Below are 14126 nucleotides of genomic sequence, written 5' to 3'. Positions count from 1 at the left end.
CTTAGTGGAATCATGGCATCTTGCATTGTGCGAGGGTGTGAGGAGATTATGATGGCCTTAGTGGCATCTTGGGGAGCATTGTGCCTCCACACCGCTCCAAATGGATATTAGCATCCGCAAGGGTGTGAACTTCAGGATACATCGTTGTCTCTGCGTGTCTTGGTTATCTCTCACCCGAGCTCTTTAATTATGCACTTTACTTTATGATAGCCATATTGTTTCTTGTTGTATATCTTGCTATCACTTAGTTGTCTATCTTGCTTAGCATAACTTGTTGGTGCACATAGGTGAGCCTAATTGTTTTAGGTTTTGTGCTTGACAATTTAAACATTCGTTTTATTCCGCATTTGTTCAAGCCTAAATCGTAATTATTTTAAAGCGCCTATTCACCCCCCTCTAGGCGGCATCCACGTCCTTTCAGTGGGACCACGGGCCGCCGCCAGTCCTCTCCGACCTCCTCCGACGCAACCTTATCAATCCCTGCGTACTGCTCCCGTGTCTAATTTGGATGGAATTGCAGACTCCTTGTCTAACACAAATTGATTTGGATGGATTGCACACCGTGTCTTTGTGCAACACAAATCAATGGAGTTGCCGATCCGGATTGTTGTTGGCTGCTATAAGAAGGGAGGGTCCTCGGCTCGAATCTCCTTCAGGTCAAGTTTGGACAAAATCCAGTGTCGCCACCGAGTTCGTCGCAATAAGAAGCATCGAGTTCGCCGAAGGTAGAAAAACGACCGTTGAGCCGTCCAATGTTGCGTGTGACACCTACATCAGAGGTATGTATCCCCTTGACCCGCTGTTTTGAGTGATTTTTCTGCCCCCTGGCTCTCTGTGTACCTTCTCATATGGAGATATGATTGCAAAGTACTACATCAGTTTAGATATTATTATTTTTAATTTCCAGTTTAGATATTGTTGCCTTCTTGTGATCGTAGACATTCATGCTTTATGCCAATCCATGGATCGTTTTGTCCAATGTCGTAGTTATATCTTCACATAGTTTGTCTAGAGAATGGTGATATGCGTATATATGTGCACTTTCGATGGGATCTTTATAGATTTTAGTTTTATTTGATGAACTGTGCAGAATTTGTCTAGATGGATTCAATGTTGGATATGGTTGTTCTAGAGGACTACTTTCGTTGTGCTTGCATCAAGCCAATGATATGTTCATTGAATATTTTCTCTGGTGGGTGCTAAGGTTTAGGAAATTCAAAATAGTGTATTTTACATGTTTTCTTATCTAATTTTTTTGTTCGACTAAACAAATTTTTTTGGTAAACCATACTAGTCCAAGATGTCAGGTGTGATGGCGGAGGAAGACTCTCACGGGCGAGGTGGTGGTGCTCACATCAACCTGAAGGTTAAGGGGCAGGTCTAGCTCTCTACATTCTGTAGCCTGTGACGTCAAAACGGTCCTTTTATCGGTGTCCTAGATATGACACGGTTTGTTGTAGCGGCATATGGTCCATGTGTCAAGAAGTTGTTTGATCCATCAACGAAATTTGTTGTTTTCCTAAGTCTTAAGCGTGTAATAATTATTGTACATTTGAGGTTTGAAGTTGATTTCTGGAATGAATGCAGAAACCTCCACATCAGTGAGCCTCCAAATTGGGCCAGTGGACATGGATCAGATGGGAGGTGAACAACAGGGACTAGCTTTATCTGGCCTAGGCTTGTACTCATTAGGTTGACGAGCCATGCCACCATCGCTGTGTATAATTTTTATGGCATCAACGGGACTCATTGTGATGCCTTTTGGGAGCACATGACTGCGAGATAATGTCGATTACGTACATCATCCCTAATAGCAAGGTATGAGACAATTAGTCATAAGTTTATTAACTGTTTCTCGTCTGTCAGCACAAACACCCCTCCTTTTTAGGATTGCACGAGCCTATTGCCACCCCAGTGTTTTATTAGGCTTCATGATTTTATAGGTTAGCGAAGTATTCAGGATTCATGAAGTTTTTCTGTTCAAACAGTACATGCATTGCTTTTGTTGTGTTGTAAGTCATGTGTCTGTCCTCGACAAGAGTGAATCCCATTGTAACGGGATGACAACAACTTTGATGAGCCTCCCTGTTACTTTAGATCTTTGAGGAACTACTTGCAATCAACTGTGTGATAACTTCTTGGAGACCAACAATCAGGCCTTTTTTGCCTCAGATTTTCATGCCACAATTGTAGCTATGGCATATTATATTATGGGTGTAAACGAACCAATTAACCCCATAAATTGGTGCTCAAGATGCCGCATGTAATATATAAATATTATCTTTCTTTTGTTATTATTTGGCAGCCATTTTGAGTGTTTTACTATGGATCATGTTATAACGAGTATAACATGAAATTTTAATGCATTGCAATTAATATTAACATTGTTTGCAAGTTGCACAAGACTACTCAAAGGTGTCATTACAAGTTGCAGTTTATGTTGCTTTTGTGTCAAGTGTGATAGTTTCAAGGTTAGTAATCCTTACAGTGCTAACTCTTGTAGTTATAAGTCGCTGTAAGACACAGAATGTTTAATTAGTGTCGTTCTCCTTTTGAATTTTACAGGCTATTTCTACTTATTTAATTGAAGTGCATGCTGGATGCAACAAAAAACAACGTGTAGAGTACATTTACTTAGCGAATGGTAATAGTTTGTGGGATGTGCCACGTGACTCAGAAAGTTCTCCTTTGAAATCTCTAAATAAAGCAACCTGGTCTAGCATTTATCCAATTGTTATAAGAAGAAGGATCTCGGGAAGAAGGCATACAAACTCGACGAGGAGGAGGAGGCACGAAAGTGGGTGCCAATGGGGAGGAGGCCATGCCGAAGCCTAGGTTAGCAATCATTTTCACTCATAGGGCGACCTCGTACGCATTTTCACTCATAGGGCGACCTTGTTGCTACATCATTGCATGGATGCCGACCACGCTCTACTCAATCTGTGTCTTCGTTAACCTCTATGCCTACAAGGTTTCTCATCACAAGAGATATGTTTTTGGCTTGGATTATGTGAATATGATTATGTCGTAATGCAATCATGGTGCATATGTATATGTTATTTAAAATTCTAGTTTAATCTAATTTGTTTTATTTTATTAGCACCAACGAAAAAAATTGCGGGCTACAAAATATAGCGAGACCCTTCTCCAAATGTTACACAAGTTATAGCATGGTAATAGCGTGCTATATTTCAAAATAGCGTTTGGATTTTTTTTCCAAATATATCTAGAGATAAAGTATTTAAGCAACTAAGTTTTTCCTAGGAGCAAGTAATAGATGCACAAGGGCCAAATCCAAGATATAAAAATAATAAATCATGATAATTTTAAAAGTCTCTAACATCAAACCCACGTAGGCAACAATAACCATAGTCTTTTAACATCAACAACTCCAGTTTTAAGACAAGTCTCTAACATCAACGACCATAATTTTAAGAGTCTCTAACATCAACAGCTAGTGGGGCAATAACAATACAACACGGAATAAAATAAACAATTTTAAGATAGTCTACATCGACAGCCATTGTGGCAACAACATTACAACATAGCACGATGAAATTATTCAGAATCACTCACTGGTGAATGCATGTCATCATCTTTTGATTCAGAAGAAGAATCGGCTGATTGCAACTCATCATCATGATAAATAGGAAGCAATTATTCAGAGTGAGAGGAGGATGTGGTCGAGGGGTGCTTGCGGCCTTTTGGCCTCCTGGGCTGTACGCGTGTGGGCTGTGGCACTGTGGATTCTATAATAAAAGACCAAGTACACGCAAAAACATTACACGCTACAACGCTATAGTGAGGCGTTACGCGCTAATAGCATAATTAGCATTGTAGCGATCAAATTTGTCAAAACATAGCGTTCTAGTTTCTAATATGCTATAGCGGCGCTATAACGGCAAAATAGCGCGCTATTTTTTCGTTGATTAGCACCCATGTAGTTCACATCTGGAGTTTCTAGATTTTAATCTTATAAAATGGTTCATATCTTCATATCAGTACTAGTATTGACTAGGCGAAATGTTTTTATGCTCCAATATGGATCTCTGTTCTGATTATTTGTGAGGAGTATTCTTGCTCTAATAAGGATCCATGTTATGATTTTAGGTAAAAAGTTTTCTTCCTTTCATTTTGTCATTAGTACTCAAACTAAAATTTTGCTCTGTTTTGATGTCCTCTAGCGCTGATCAAGGAAACTATCCCGCCACTATTAGGGAGCTTTTGTTTGCATCGCAAGCTGCAAGGCCTTGTCAACTCTCTCATGTCGCTTAACCGCGTTGGCCTCTCGCTTTTCAAGATGGATTGTTTTGTGCAGGTTGTCCTCACCCACTTCTTCATGTTATACTGCTACATTTGGACCATGACATTCAGTTGTAGCAAAACTATTGTAAAGTGCAGGCTAGAGCAGTGAAAGAAGAAGCTTGTCACTGGATGATGTTCATGGTCTAAGATCTTGAGTTGCCTTGCCTCCTCCTTTACGGACATGTACAACATATTTGCTGATATGCCTTTATGGCTAGCAGTTAATGGCTAGCAGTTAATAGTTTGGGAGTTTTTATTTTCCATGTCATTCTTTGTCCGTTGTGCCGGCCGTGGAGAGGGACAGTGAGAGAAGATGAGAGAGGTGTAGAGAGGAAGAGACATCAGGGAGGAGTGTGGTGGCCACATGGGAAGAAAAAGCCCGTAGAGATGTGGTATGTGAGCAAGGCGATGCGGACCTACTGATGTGATGGTCGGTGAGCCAAGGGAGCTGCTAATTGTCCCATCCTTTATGATGGCCCGTGGAGTTTGGTGGACAGAACCCACGGACATGCCTTTCCATTGGTGTGAGAAAGACACACATGACTCCACGTATATACTCCCTCTGTTTCTTTTTAGTTTGCATATAAGATTTTGTCAAAGTTAACTGATACAAAGTTTGACCAAATATATATCAAAAGATATCAACATCTATAATACTAAACCTATATGTTATGAAAATTAATATCATTATGCATCTACTAATATTGATTTCATATTATAAATGTTCATATTTTGTTCTATAAATTTAGTCAAAGGTTATGAAGTTTGACTTTGACCAAATCTTATATGCGGACTAAAAAGAAACGAAGGGAGTACTTTCCATCAGTGAATTGGTATGTACTTTACATCACTGAATTGAAAGAAATAAATGGAAAACATGATATTTTTGTGTCCACATTGCTTCCTGGTCATATTCGTTTGTGAAGGAAAACATCACACCAATGTTTTAATATTTTATGTTTTAGTTTTTTTAGAACGAAATGTATTTCTGCATGGTGTTTAATGCGAGACATCATCTTTGATGATCATTGTTTTCTTTAGATCGTTATCATCCTATTTTACATGAATACATCATAGTTGTGTTTAACTGTACTTTTTTTCCATACAATCTCTATTTTGTTCTGCTTGAATTTGTAGCAAGGGACAAAGTTTGGTTTCATGCATCTTGCAACAACTTAATCTATTTCTGAGCAAAGCTTCCTGATGGACGTCCTGCTTCATATTTTGCAAAGGTGCTGTCATGATTGCTTCAGTTACTCAAGCGTGCCGCCTGCTTGCATGAGATTTTCTCCGGCTGTCGTGCGGCCTTTCCGTAGGTGAACCAGGTTGTGTCTGCAGTACAACAATACTTTTCGGCAACCCTCCTACTGAGGCTGACCGCACATCTGCTCGCTGATGCACCATCTTTGTACTCTCTGATCAGTGCACTACACCCTGATACTCACATCATTGTGAGAACCGCACTAAGCTCTTACCTATTGAAAAATCTTTCGGGTTGATAAAAAATATACACAATTGAAAAATAAGAATTTGAAGGAAGACATTAAACACGGTGATGAGAATCAAGGTTGAGGGGAAGTTTTTGTTTTTTTCGAAAAGGAAGATGACCCCCGGCCTCTGCATCTTGGAGATGCATGCGACTATTTTATTGATTATTTTTAAGGACCTTACAAAGCAGTACAACAATATGTCTGAATCCGCCATCTTGGCAACATCTGCCGCTACTTCTATCCATATGATGAAGGGATGCAAGCTGGACCAAATATCCAGACCTCTCACCTAAGCCTAACATCTAAAGCCGGATACCCTGACCGAGCCACATACCGGGTCCGGGGCACAAACCGGTCCGACGCACTCACATGTGTCCTCACCGTCATCTTCCACTGGTCCATCTTCATATCAGATTTTGGTACCAGCCTTGGCAGGTGCCTCCGCCATCGATGCCACCATGGCGCCAAACGACGACCTCCACCTACGCAGTACATCTCCAAGCAACGGACGGGGATCCATGCTAGGATAGGGTCACACCACCATCGTCGTCCACCACCCACAAGCGCCACCCAACCCCAAGGTTCCCAAAGCGACGCCTTCAAGAAGGGAACGACGCAGTGAGCGCCGCTGCCGCCGAACAAAGTTAAGGCTTTCGCCCTGGAGACCTAGGGGAAGGGGAAGTGAGGGGACCAGTCCATACCGACGCCTCCAAGAAGGGGAACGGCGCCCTCAGGCATCGCCGTCGACGCGCCCGGCCATGGCCGACCAGGGATTTCGCCCGAATTAGATCCCCGCCAGCACCAACGCCTCTTGTACAAAATTGACGACCCAAGGAAGCGCGACCCGATCAGGTTGGCCTGCACGCCGAACAGGGGAGGAGGGGAGGCGCCAGATCGCGCACACCGGTCACCGCAAAAGCCGTCGTCGGACGCCAACGACCACCGGATCCCGCTGCCCGCGTGGCCGAGACGCCAGATCCACCGCCCGCACGGCTGCTAGCCTGCCCTGCCTCGCCAATGGAGTCGCCGCTCCAGATCTGGGGCTCCCACGCAGAGGCATGGCAGCCTAGGCCCCGCCGCCACCATCCTTTGCGCTCCGGGCTTGCCCGACGGCTGCCTCAGGCGGCGGCGAGGAAGGGAGGGGGAGGGGGAGGCAGCTAGGGTTGGGAGGGAGGGAGGGAGACGTGCGTGCGTGCGTGAGGGGGAGACGTGCGTGAGGTTGAGGGGAAGTTATTTCCCTCTATTTATTTAATTGATTGTTTGCGAAAAAAGAGACTAGAAAAATATACATTGTTAAAAAATAATAATTTGACAAGAAAGATTAAACACGACGGTTAGAATGAAGATTGAGGAGGATAGGTGTGAGAGAGACAACTACTGTCATATATGAATACAAACTAAATGTTATCATGTTCGACACATGTTTTTAAAGCAGAATAATTTTTTGATCTTTAACATTTATTATTAATCCATAACAACGTACGGATATTCAACTAGTCCCATTTAATAGTAGAGATAAATCGAGCTCATTCTCCATGATCTACTCACTAGCCCAACCGTGCAAGCACCAACGGTGTCCATCTCGGCCTACAAATTAACCAGAGAGAAAAAAAGAAAGAGTAAAGCAAGAGAGAGAAAACAAGACGACAAGCCAGAGAGGGGAAACGCAAACGCGAGGCGAGAGAGAGAAAACGCGAGGGCGAGCGCGAGGCGAGAGAGAGAAAACGCGAGGGCGAGCGCGAGGCGAGAGAGAGAAAACGCGAGGGCGAGGCGAGCGCGAGAGTGGGCCCTGTATCCCGCCGATCTCGCTATAAGATCTGTGCTCTTTCGGGTTAAAAAAAATGTGCTCTCTCTGCGTGTTGTCCTCACCACTGATGGTTGCCTCCGTCGTATTCTCCGGCGAGACCGCCGAGAAGCGCTCCGGCCCGGCGGATAACATGCGCGTCTCAGTCGGCGAGGCTGCCCACACGCTTTCTGGCAAGATGCGCTCCCGCCCGTTGGACGACTCCGTCGGCGGGGCCGCCCACACGCATTCTGGCAAGAAGCGCTCCCGCGCGGCGGACGACTCTGCCCGCAAGCTTTCCAGCCCGCCGGAGCATCCGCGCGTGACGCGGCTTCGTTACCGGGGCCTCATCGCGTTCCTTCGGGCCCAAGGCTTCCACGACTCGTACAACGAGTACGCACGCTTCTTCTGTTCAATTCAAAGCTGAAAATTCCTTCCAATCTTTGCGCAATGAGAATTCAAATCAAGAACAAATCAATTCAATCCTAACGCTCGCTCGGCTCGATCCAATTCAAAAAAGGTTGACGAACAAGACGCGCGCGCACATGAGCTTGTGGCACCTGGGCGGCCTCGTCCAGCGGGGCATGTGGTTGGATGCCCTCGAATACCTAGACAGCTACTCCCTCCGTTCCTAAATATAGCTCTTTATAGAGATTTCATTAGTGGACTACATACGGATGTATATAGACATACTTTATAATGTACATTCAATCATTTTGCTCCTTATGTAGACATCTAGTGAAATTGCTTAAAAGACTTATATTTAGAAATGGAGGGAGTACTTGCCGTCGCCCACCAGTCCCAAGAGCTTCCACGCCCAGGTCCTCCGTCAATTCCTCCTGATGCACCACCGCTTCGCCAACGCCGTCGACGGCGTCGTGGACAGGTCCGTACCCAGGAACTACCTCCAACTTGACAACGGCAGAGCCATCAGCCACGCCGATCTGAGGCTCCGCTCCATCTCCTTGTCCATATTCGCCGTCGACGAAGTCAGGTAAGCACTAATATCCGCGCGCGGCCGATATAGATTAATTCCTCTGCCTTTCCATTCAGAAAAAGAAGGCTCATAAACATATGTACCAACTGAACGCAGGGCCAACATGAACTGGGAGACAGTGCGGCGCAAGGCATGGCTTGCCGTCTCCAGGTTGGCTGATTCGACTCCAGAGCTGCGAGGCTGCATCGCGCTGCCTGCCACCGGCATCAAGCCGCACCATCTACTCCCAATTGCTTCCGGGTACGTACGTAATCCAAGCTCGATCCTAGCTACTCACACTCAGGCACGCTCCATCACCATCTACTACTTCTTTCCTAGTACTACTACTACACGTCTTTTAAGGGTGTATTTGATTTGAGGACCGAAAGTCATGGAATGTCATGGTTCCGTCCCAAAGTCATGGGTTGGTTCCATCCTTGTGTTCAGTTGATGATAAAGAAAGTTATGGGTTGGTTCCGTCCCAGTGTTTAGTTGGAGAAATGAAATGAGAAAAATCTCATACCACTCACTTCTTCGATATAAATGATGCGATTACATATCTGAACAGATAGAGTTATTTGCATTTAACAAGCCTATAATTTAAATTTTCAACAACATTTTCTTTCCACATGCAAATAAAAATATATGATCGAGTACATATCAAATATTTACGAAAAATAATCACGAAAATGAAAAAATAACCACGAAAAAAGTGGCTGGCTATATATGAGATCCATTTATTTATTCTTTGCACTATGCTAAGTATTTCAAATCGTTCCCCATTTAATTTATTCTGTGCACTTTGCCTGTCTAGATCTGAATGAATTCGTGTCTTCTTCATTTCCTTGTGGCCAGATCCATTTCCTTGAATTTGACTCTGGAAGTCTGGATAATGTAGATTTCCTCGGATCCAGATTCTCTACATTAGATTTTTGTGCTGTAAAAATTTTGAATAGCCAAAATAATGGTTGCAGTTTTCTTTACCATTGGATTGGGTTTCCCAATGCTGGCAAGAAATATAAGCTATGTTAGGAAAGAGAATATCTGGTCATCACAAAATTATGGTGGAACATTGATCCATTCATGGAACTAGACAAATTATCTTGGTCATTGATATGTATCTTTTCTCTCAGAAGAAATCAATTAAGGGAAAAATTTAAACTGCATGCAATGCACAGCCGCTTTCCCGTGCGGCGGCGATGCGCGCAACTCGGACAACTTGCTTAGCGGTGTTGCATTTTAAAAAAGATTTATATTTTGAACCGTTATCTCAATTCATGATCCGTTTTCACCACTGACTTTATCGCGACGAGATCTTCAAAACTAGATCTCATGTCGATATGTTTCGGTAACTTTTGTTTTCGTCTATACTTGCCAGATTATTATTACTTACTTATCACATTAATCGTCATATAGTTCTCACATTAAATTAACTTGGTTATCAGGTTTATGAATGTTGACATACCCCCACTAAAAAACTTGATTCATTGTGGTTGTGTTGGTTCATGCATTTACTTGCTTATTGTTAGTGCTTTAATACCTATTTTTTAGCTCCACATAACACTGGAATACTTAAAAAGTATAAAATTATTGTTCCGGTAACTATGTATAATTTTGTGATAACCATACACACGTAAAATGACAACTATGATGACATAAATGTGACAACTAGGAACAACGAAAAAAAAATCAACGAAACATGTCATCATGGGATCTTATTTTAAAGATCTCGTCGAGACGAACCTAAGAATAAAAGCGAATCTCCAATCAAATTATTAATCTGTAAGATAAAACATTTTGTCTATGCCCACAGTGCCTACCTACTAATATTTGTACTAAGCTAACGATGCAACTGTACATCCATCTTTTTTCTGTGCTATGCTTTACATGCATGCAGTCTTTTTTTTTCTATTTTTTGAGATGCTGACATGCATGCACTATCAGCGCATAGACCGTTGTGATGTACTGTACCATGGTATACCACGTGTCTGGCCTGAAATATAGCCATCTGTTACTTTTAAATGGCACGTGAAGATGCGATTTGTGGGGTTGCTACTAGCCGCTGCACCGGAAAACAAAGGTGCGGCGCCGCTACATAGTGGCCTCCATCAATCAATTGTTATGCAGTCGATAATTTTTTTTCCCTGCTCCCAAGTTTTTTTCTTCAAAAAAGAAAAGTAACGAGTCACACCCTAAGCATAGGAATTATATTAAATTATTTATCAATTTTCATTAAATCTTATAGAAAGAGGTAGAATGTCTGTTTGCTCAAGAAAATATTCTTTGCTTCTAGCTGTGCTGTGCATCGATCTAAAGGCACAACCGCGTACAATAGCCAGTACACAGTGATTCCCTGTTAATTTCAGTAGTAGTAATTCTCAGTTAATTTTGCCGCCCTGTATTTGATCTCCGCTAGTTTATGGAGCCGGAGGCGCTACGTGAAGAAGAAACAAACAGGACGACCAGAAGCTATCGTTAGGGCCTTGAAGAGGTAATTGTACATCTTCACTACTAGCCCTCTCCTCAATTCGCTCTTACTTGTTTTTGCTGACATATTTGAACACATCCACATTCCTTGCTTTTTGCAGTCAGCAGCTTATGGTTCCAAGCATTGGTACTTACAAAAACCTTATACATGATTAAGCAGCATAGGTCTTAAATTTCTACACATATGTAACAGTTATTAACCATGTGCTCCAATAATGGGCAGGGTCGCTTGAGGAAGCAAAGGAATTGCTGGCGGATCTCCTTGGTAAAAACTAGTGTCTCTTCATCTTCTTCTGTTCATTAGGACCTGGTAGCTCAAAAGCATCCAGACTAGAATACATCTTATCTACTTATATTGTTCTATTGTCTGAAGACCCCAGCTACGAATTTTTGTATCTATTGTAACTGATGAATTTATGTGACCTTCAGATGAAAGTGTACGACCTGGCGTACAATTGACCACCTATGGTTCCAGCTGTCCACTTCAGCCGGGTAGGAATGAAGGTAAAACCTCACATGTTTGGTTCACCCAATCTTTAGCTTAGTCATTTTGCCAGTGTCTTAACTTACTATTCAGGGGGTCCTTGGTAAAGTTTTGGTAATGAGTTCTTTACAGCCATTAGGCTCTTTACTGGCTGCATACTTATTGAGTCTTTTTGGGCCATATCCACACAATATTTTACTTTCTTATTGCGGAATACTTTCTGACAACTTACATAGACAATGATTAAGGTTAGCCACAAGACTACAAGATAATTATAATTAGCTCGATTGAATTGCAATTACATTAATTATTGAATTAATTCAATTCTGAAAAATGACATATATTTGGTAAATTTTGGTACTGAAGTCAAATTTAAGTTAAGTACCAAAACTTTACCCAGGAATATTCCTCCAAGCAGGCCATTAGGCTCTTTACTGGCTGCGTAACATCTTAATTTTTCTGGGCCACATCCGCACAATATTTACTTTCTTATAACTTGGATAGAATTCATTAAGGTGTACTGTTGAATTTTCTGCTGACAAACTGTGCAGTTTAAATTTCATACTGCTAAATCTATGCTACAAATCATAGCAAAAAATTGAAGGCCAAAGTTGTAGTTTATATTTTATTTTTTAATAACATAACATTGAATAAGGTGAGCCATCAGACTATGTGGGTGTCCTTTTAAATTTTCGTCTGACATATAGTGCTGTTTAAATTTTATACATAATTCTATGTCAAAAATTATACATTTCCAAGATTCATGATCATGATCAAATAGTACTCTTGCTAGAAATATACCAAATGTATGTACATGCCACGGATGCCTTGTAGGCTATCTGTGGGTAATACGTTTCTATGCTTTTGGTTCCTATGCACATTGTGGACTCCTTTTGTGCAACTTATCTTTAGAAGATATATTGTGGAAATGTCCTGTTCTTATGCCCTTGGTGACTTGGTCTGTTCTTGTCATTTGTGTTGGTTGCTTCACATCATCTGGCTTTATCTTTGCATGATATCTTCTAACTGTAACTGCCGTTTCTCGAACTGCCAAACTTGTCATGTTAGTTCATAACTGCAGCCGCTGTTTCTAACTGCCAAGATCGTCGCAGGTGCTCAGTTCTGCCAACCCATATTTGGTACTTCCACAGAAGCTAAAACCTCTGGGACATTGTCAAATGCAGGTAAATTAGTTGAACCTCAGCTTGGTCGATCTCTGATATTGTTAGTTGACAGATGACCCCTGGTATTACTACTTGTTAGAGAACATCAAATGTACTGTCAGTTGTCCATATGCATTACCTGGCTGATAGTATTACATGACCTGCCAGCTTACAGTTTCCTTGATTCATTTATATAATTGACCATCCCTTTCTGCTGTCTTTTTACTACTATCGAAATGCATCCTATAAATAAAGCGGTAGATATCCTTTTCCGAATCTTGCATTTCCTTGTTTTATGGTCTCCCTGCTTCTTGGATCCAAGAAGTCTTGCGCATCCTCGTATGTAGACACCAGGTTGTGCAGTTGTATCTACTCGATGGGACGATAAGAATAATAAATGCTTGCAAGTTTTGGTTCTTACACTATTGGTATTGACTAAAAAACATGGATCTTGTCAGGGCTGAAATATTCACTGTTATGCTGTCATAATACTTAATTAATATTAATTCTCGCACAGGCGCAAATCAGCACATGGTTGAAACATGTTGGGATTTACTAGATGGGAGAACGATTTCAAGGGTGGATCCAACAGCTGCTGAGCAATTGCGTCGTGAAGTACTGAAACTGAACCAGTTAACTGGGACATTTGTCGGGGCAAGTCCAGTAAGATAACACAGGTTTAGTACCGGTGTCCTTGATGTGGTGTAGAGTGGTTAATACTTAATAGCAATAAAAGTAGTTAAATTCTTTCTTCCTTAGTGGGTTCTTTTGTTTAATAATAGCAGTAATATGAGGGTATATATCTGGCTTAATTTCTTCTGTTGTACCCTGAAGCATGAAGGTACGGTCTCGGATAATGTTAATGAACATACTTGTTGTGGTGCAGGTTGTGTCGGGGCCTGGTGCTGTGGCGAACTTGGGCGCCAAGCCAAGTGGTGTGTCTTCTTCTGGGTGAAGAGATAGCGGGTCCATCTGCTAGTAGGATGTCTCCTTTCTTCTGATCATGTTACCTGCTGCTGTTTGAGCTTGAGGCTTGCAAGTCTGCTCGAACTTATCATAATGTTTCTTTTATCATGCAACTCTGTTACCAAAGTAGTACTGTACCCTCTAAGCCGGCCACTGTGAATTGGTCAGATTTATGCTAAGTACTCGTGTTGTTAAGTGAGTTGTGTTTGCTTGTTATTTTTCTCGTCCCTGCTCTCTCCTCATATATAGTATTCGTACTTCCTAGCTAGCTACAACGTCATTTCGTATGACAGAAATCCTGTTCAAACATTTTGTTCTCGAGACTAGAAACAGGCAGGGTTAACATTTGAGAAAGTATAGGCTTTGGTACACCTTATATCGAAAGTATAGGCTTTGGTACACCTTATATCGAGTAAATTGCACGGAAATACCATAATTAAGGCAGTACGTGTAGATTGGTACCAAGTTTGCT

At 42.0% G+C, this 14126-nt stretch overlaps 1 protein-coding gene across 1 annotated transcript; it reads left to right on the top strand.

The window, feature by feature from the left end:
- Nucleotides 1-7669: 7669 nt before the first annotated feature.
- On the top strand, nucleotides 7670-13849 carry LOC123405561. Its single transcript, XM_045099207.1, has 9 exons — nucleotides 7670-7971; nucleotides 8354-8572; nucleotides 8672-8815; nucleotides 10971-11045; nucleotides 11143-11168; nucleotides 11265-11306; nucleotides 11471-11545; nucleotides 12638-12709; nucleotides 13575-13849. The coding sequence occupies exons 1-9, from the start codon at nucleotides 7670-7672 to the stop codon at nucleotides 13649-13651; spliced, it is 1032 nt and encodes a 343-aa protein (XP_044955142.1). The 3' UTR covers nucleotides 13652-13849.
- Nucleotides 13850-14126: the final 277 nt, after the last annotated feature.

Source organism: Hordeum vulgare, chromosome 6H, assembly GCF_904849725.1.
Source record: "Hordeum vulgare subsp. vulgare chromosome 6H, MorexV3_pseudomolecules_assembly, whole genome shotgun sequence".
NCBI lineage: Eukaryota > Viridiplantae > Streptophyta > Magnoliopsida > Poales > Poaceae > Hordeum > Hordeum vulgare.
This window is presented reverse-complemented; position numbering and strand designations above follow the sequence as displayed.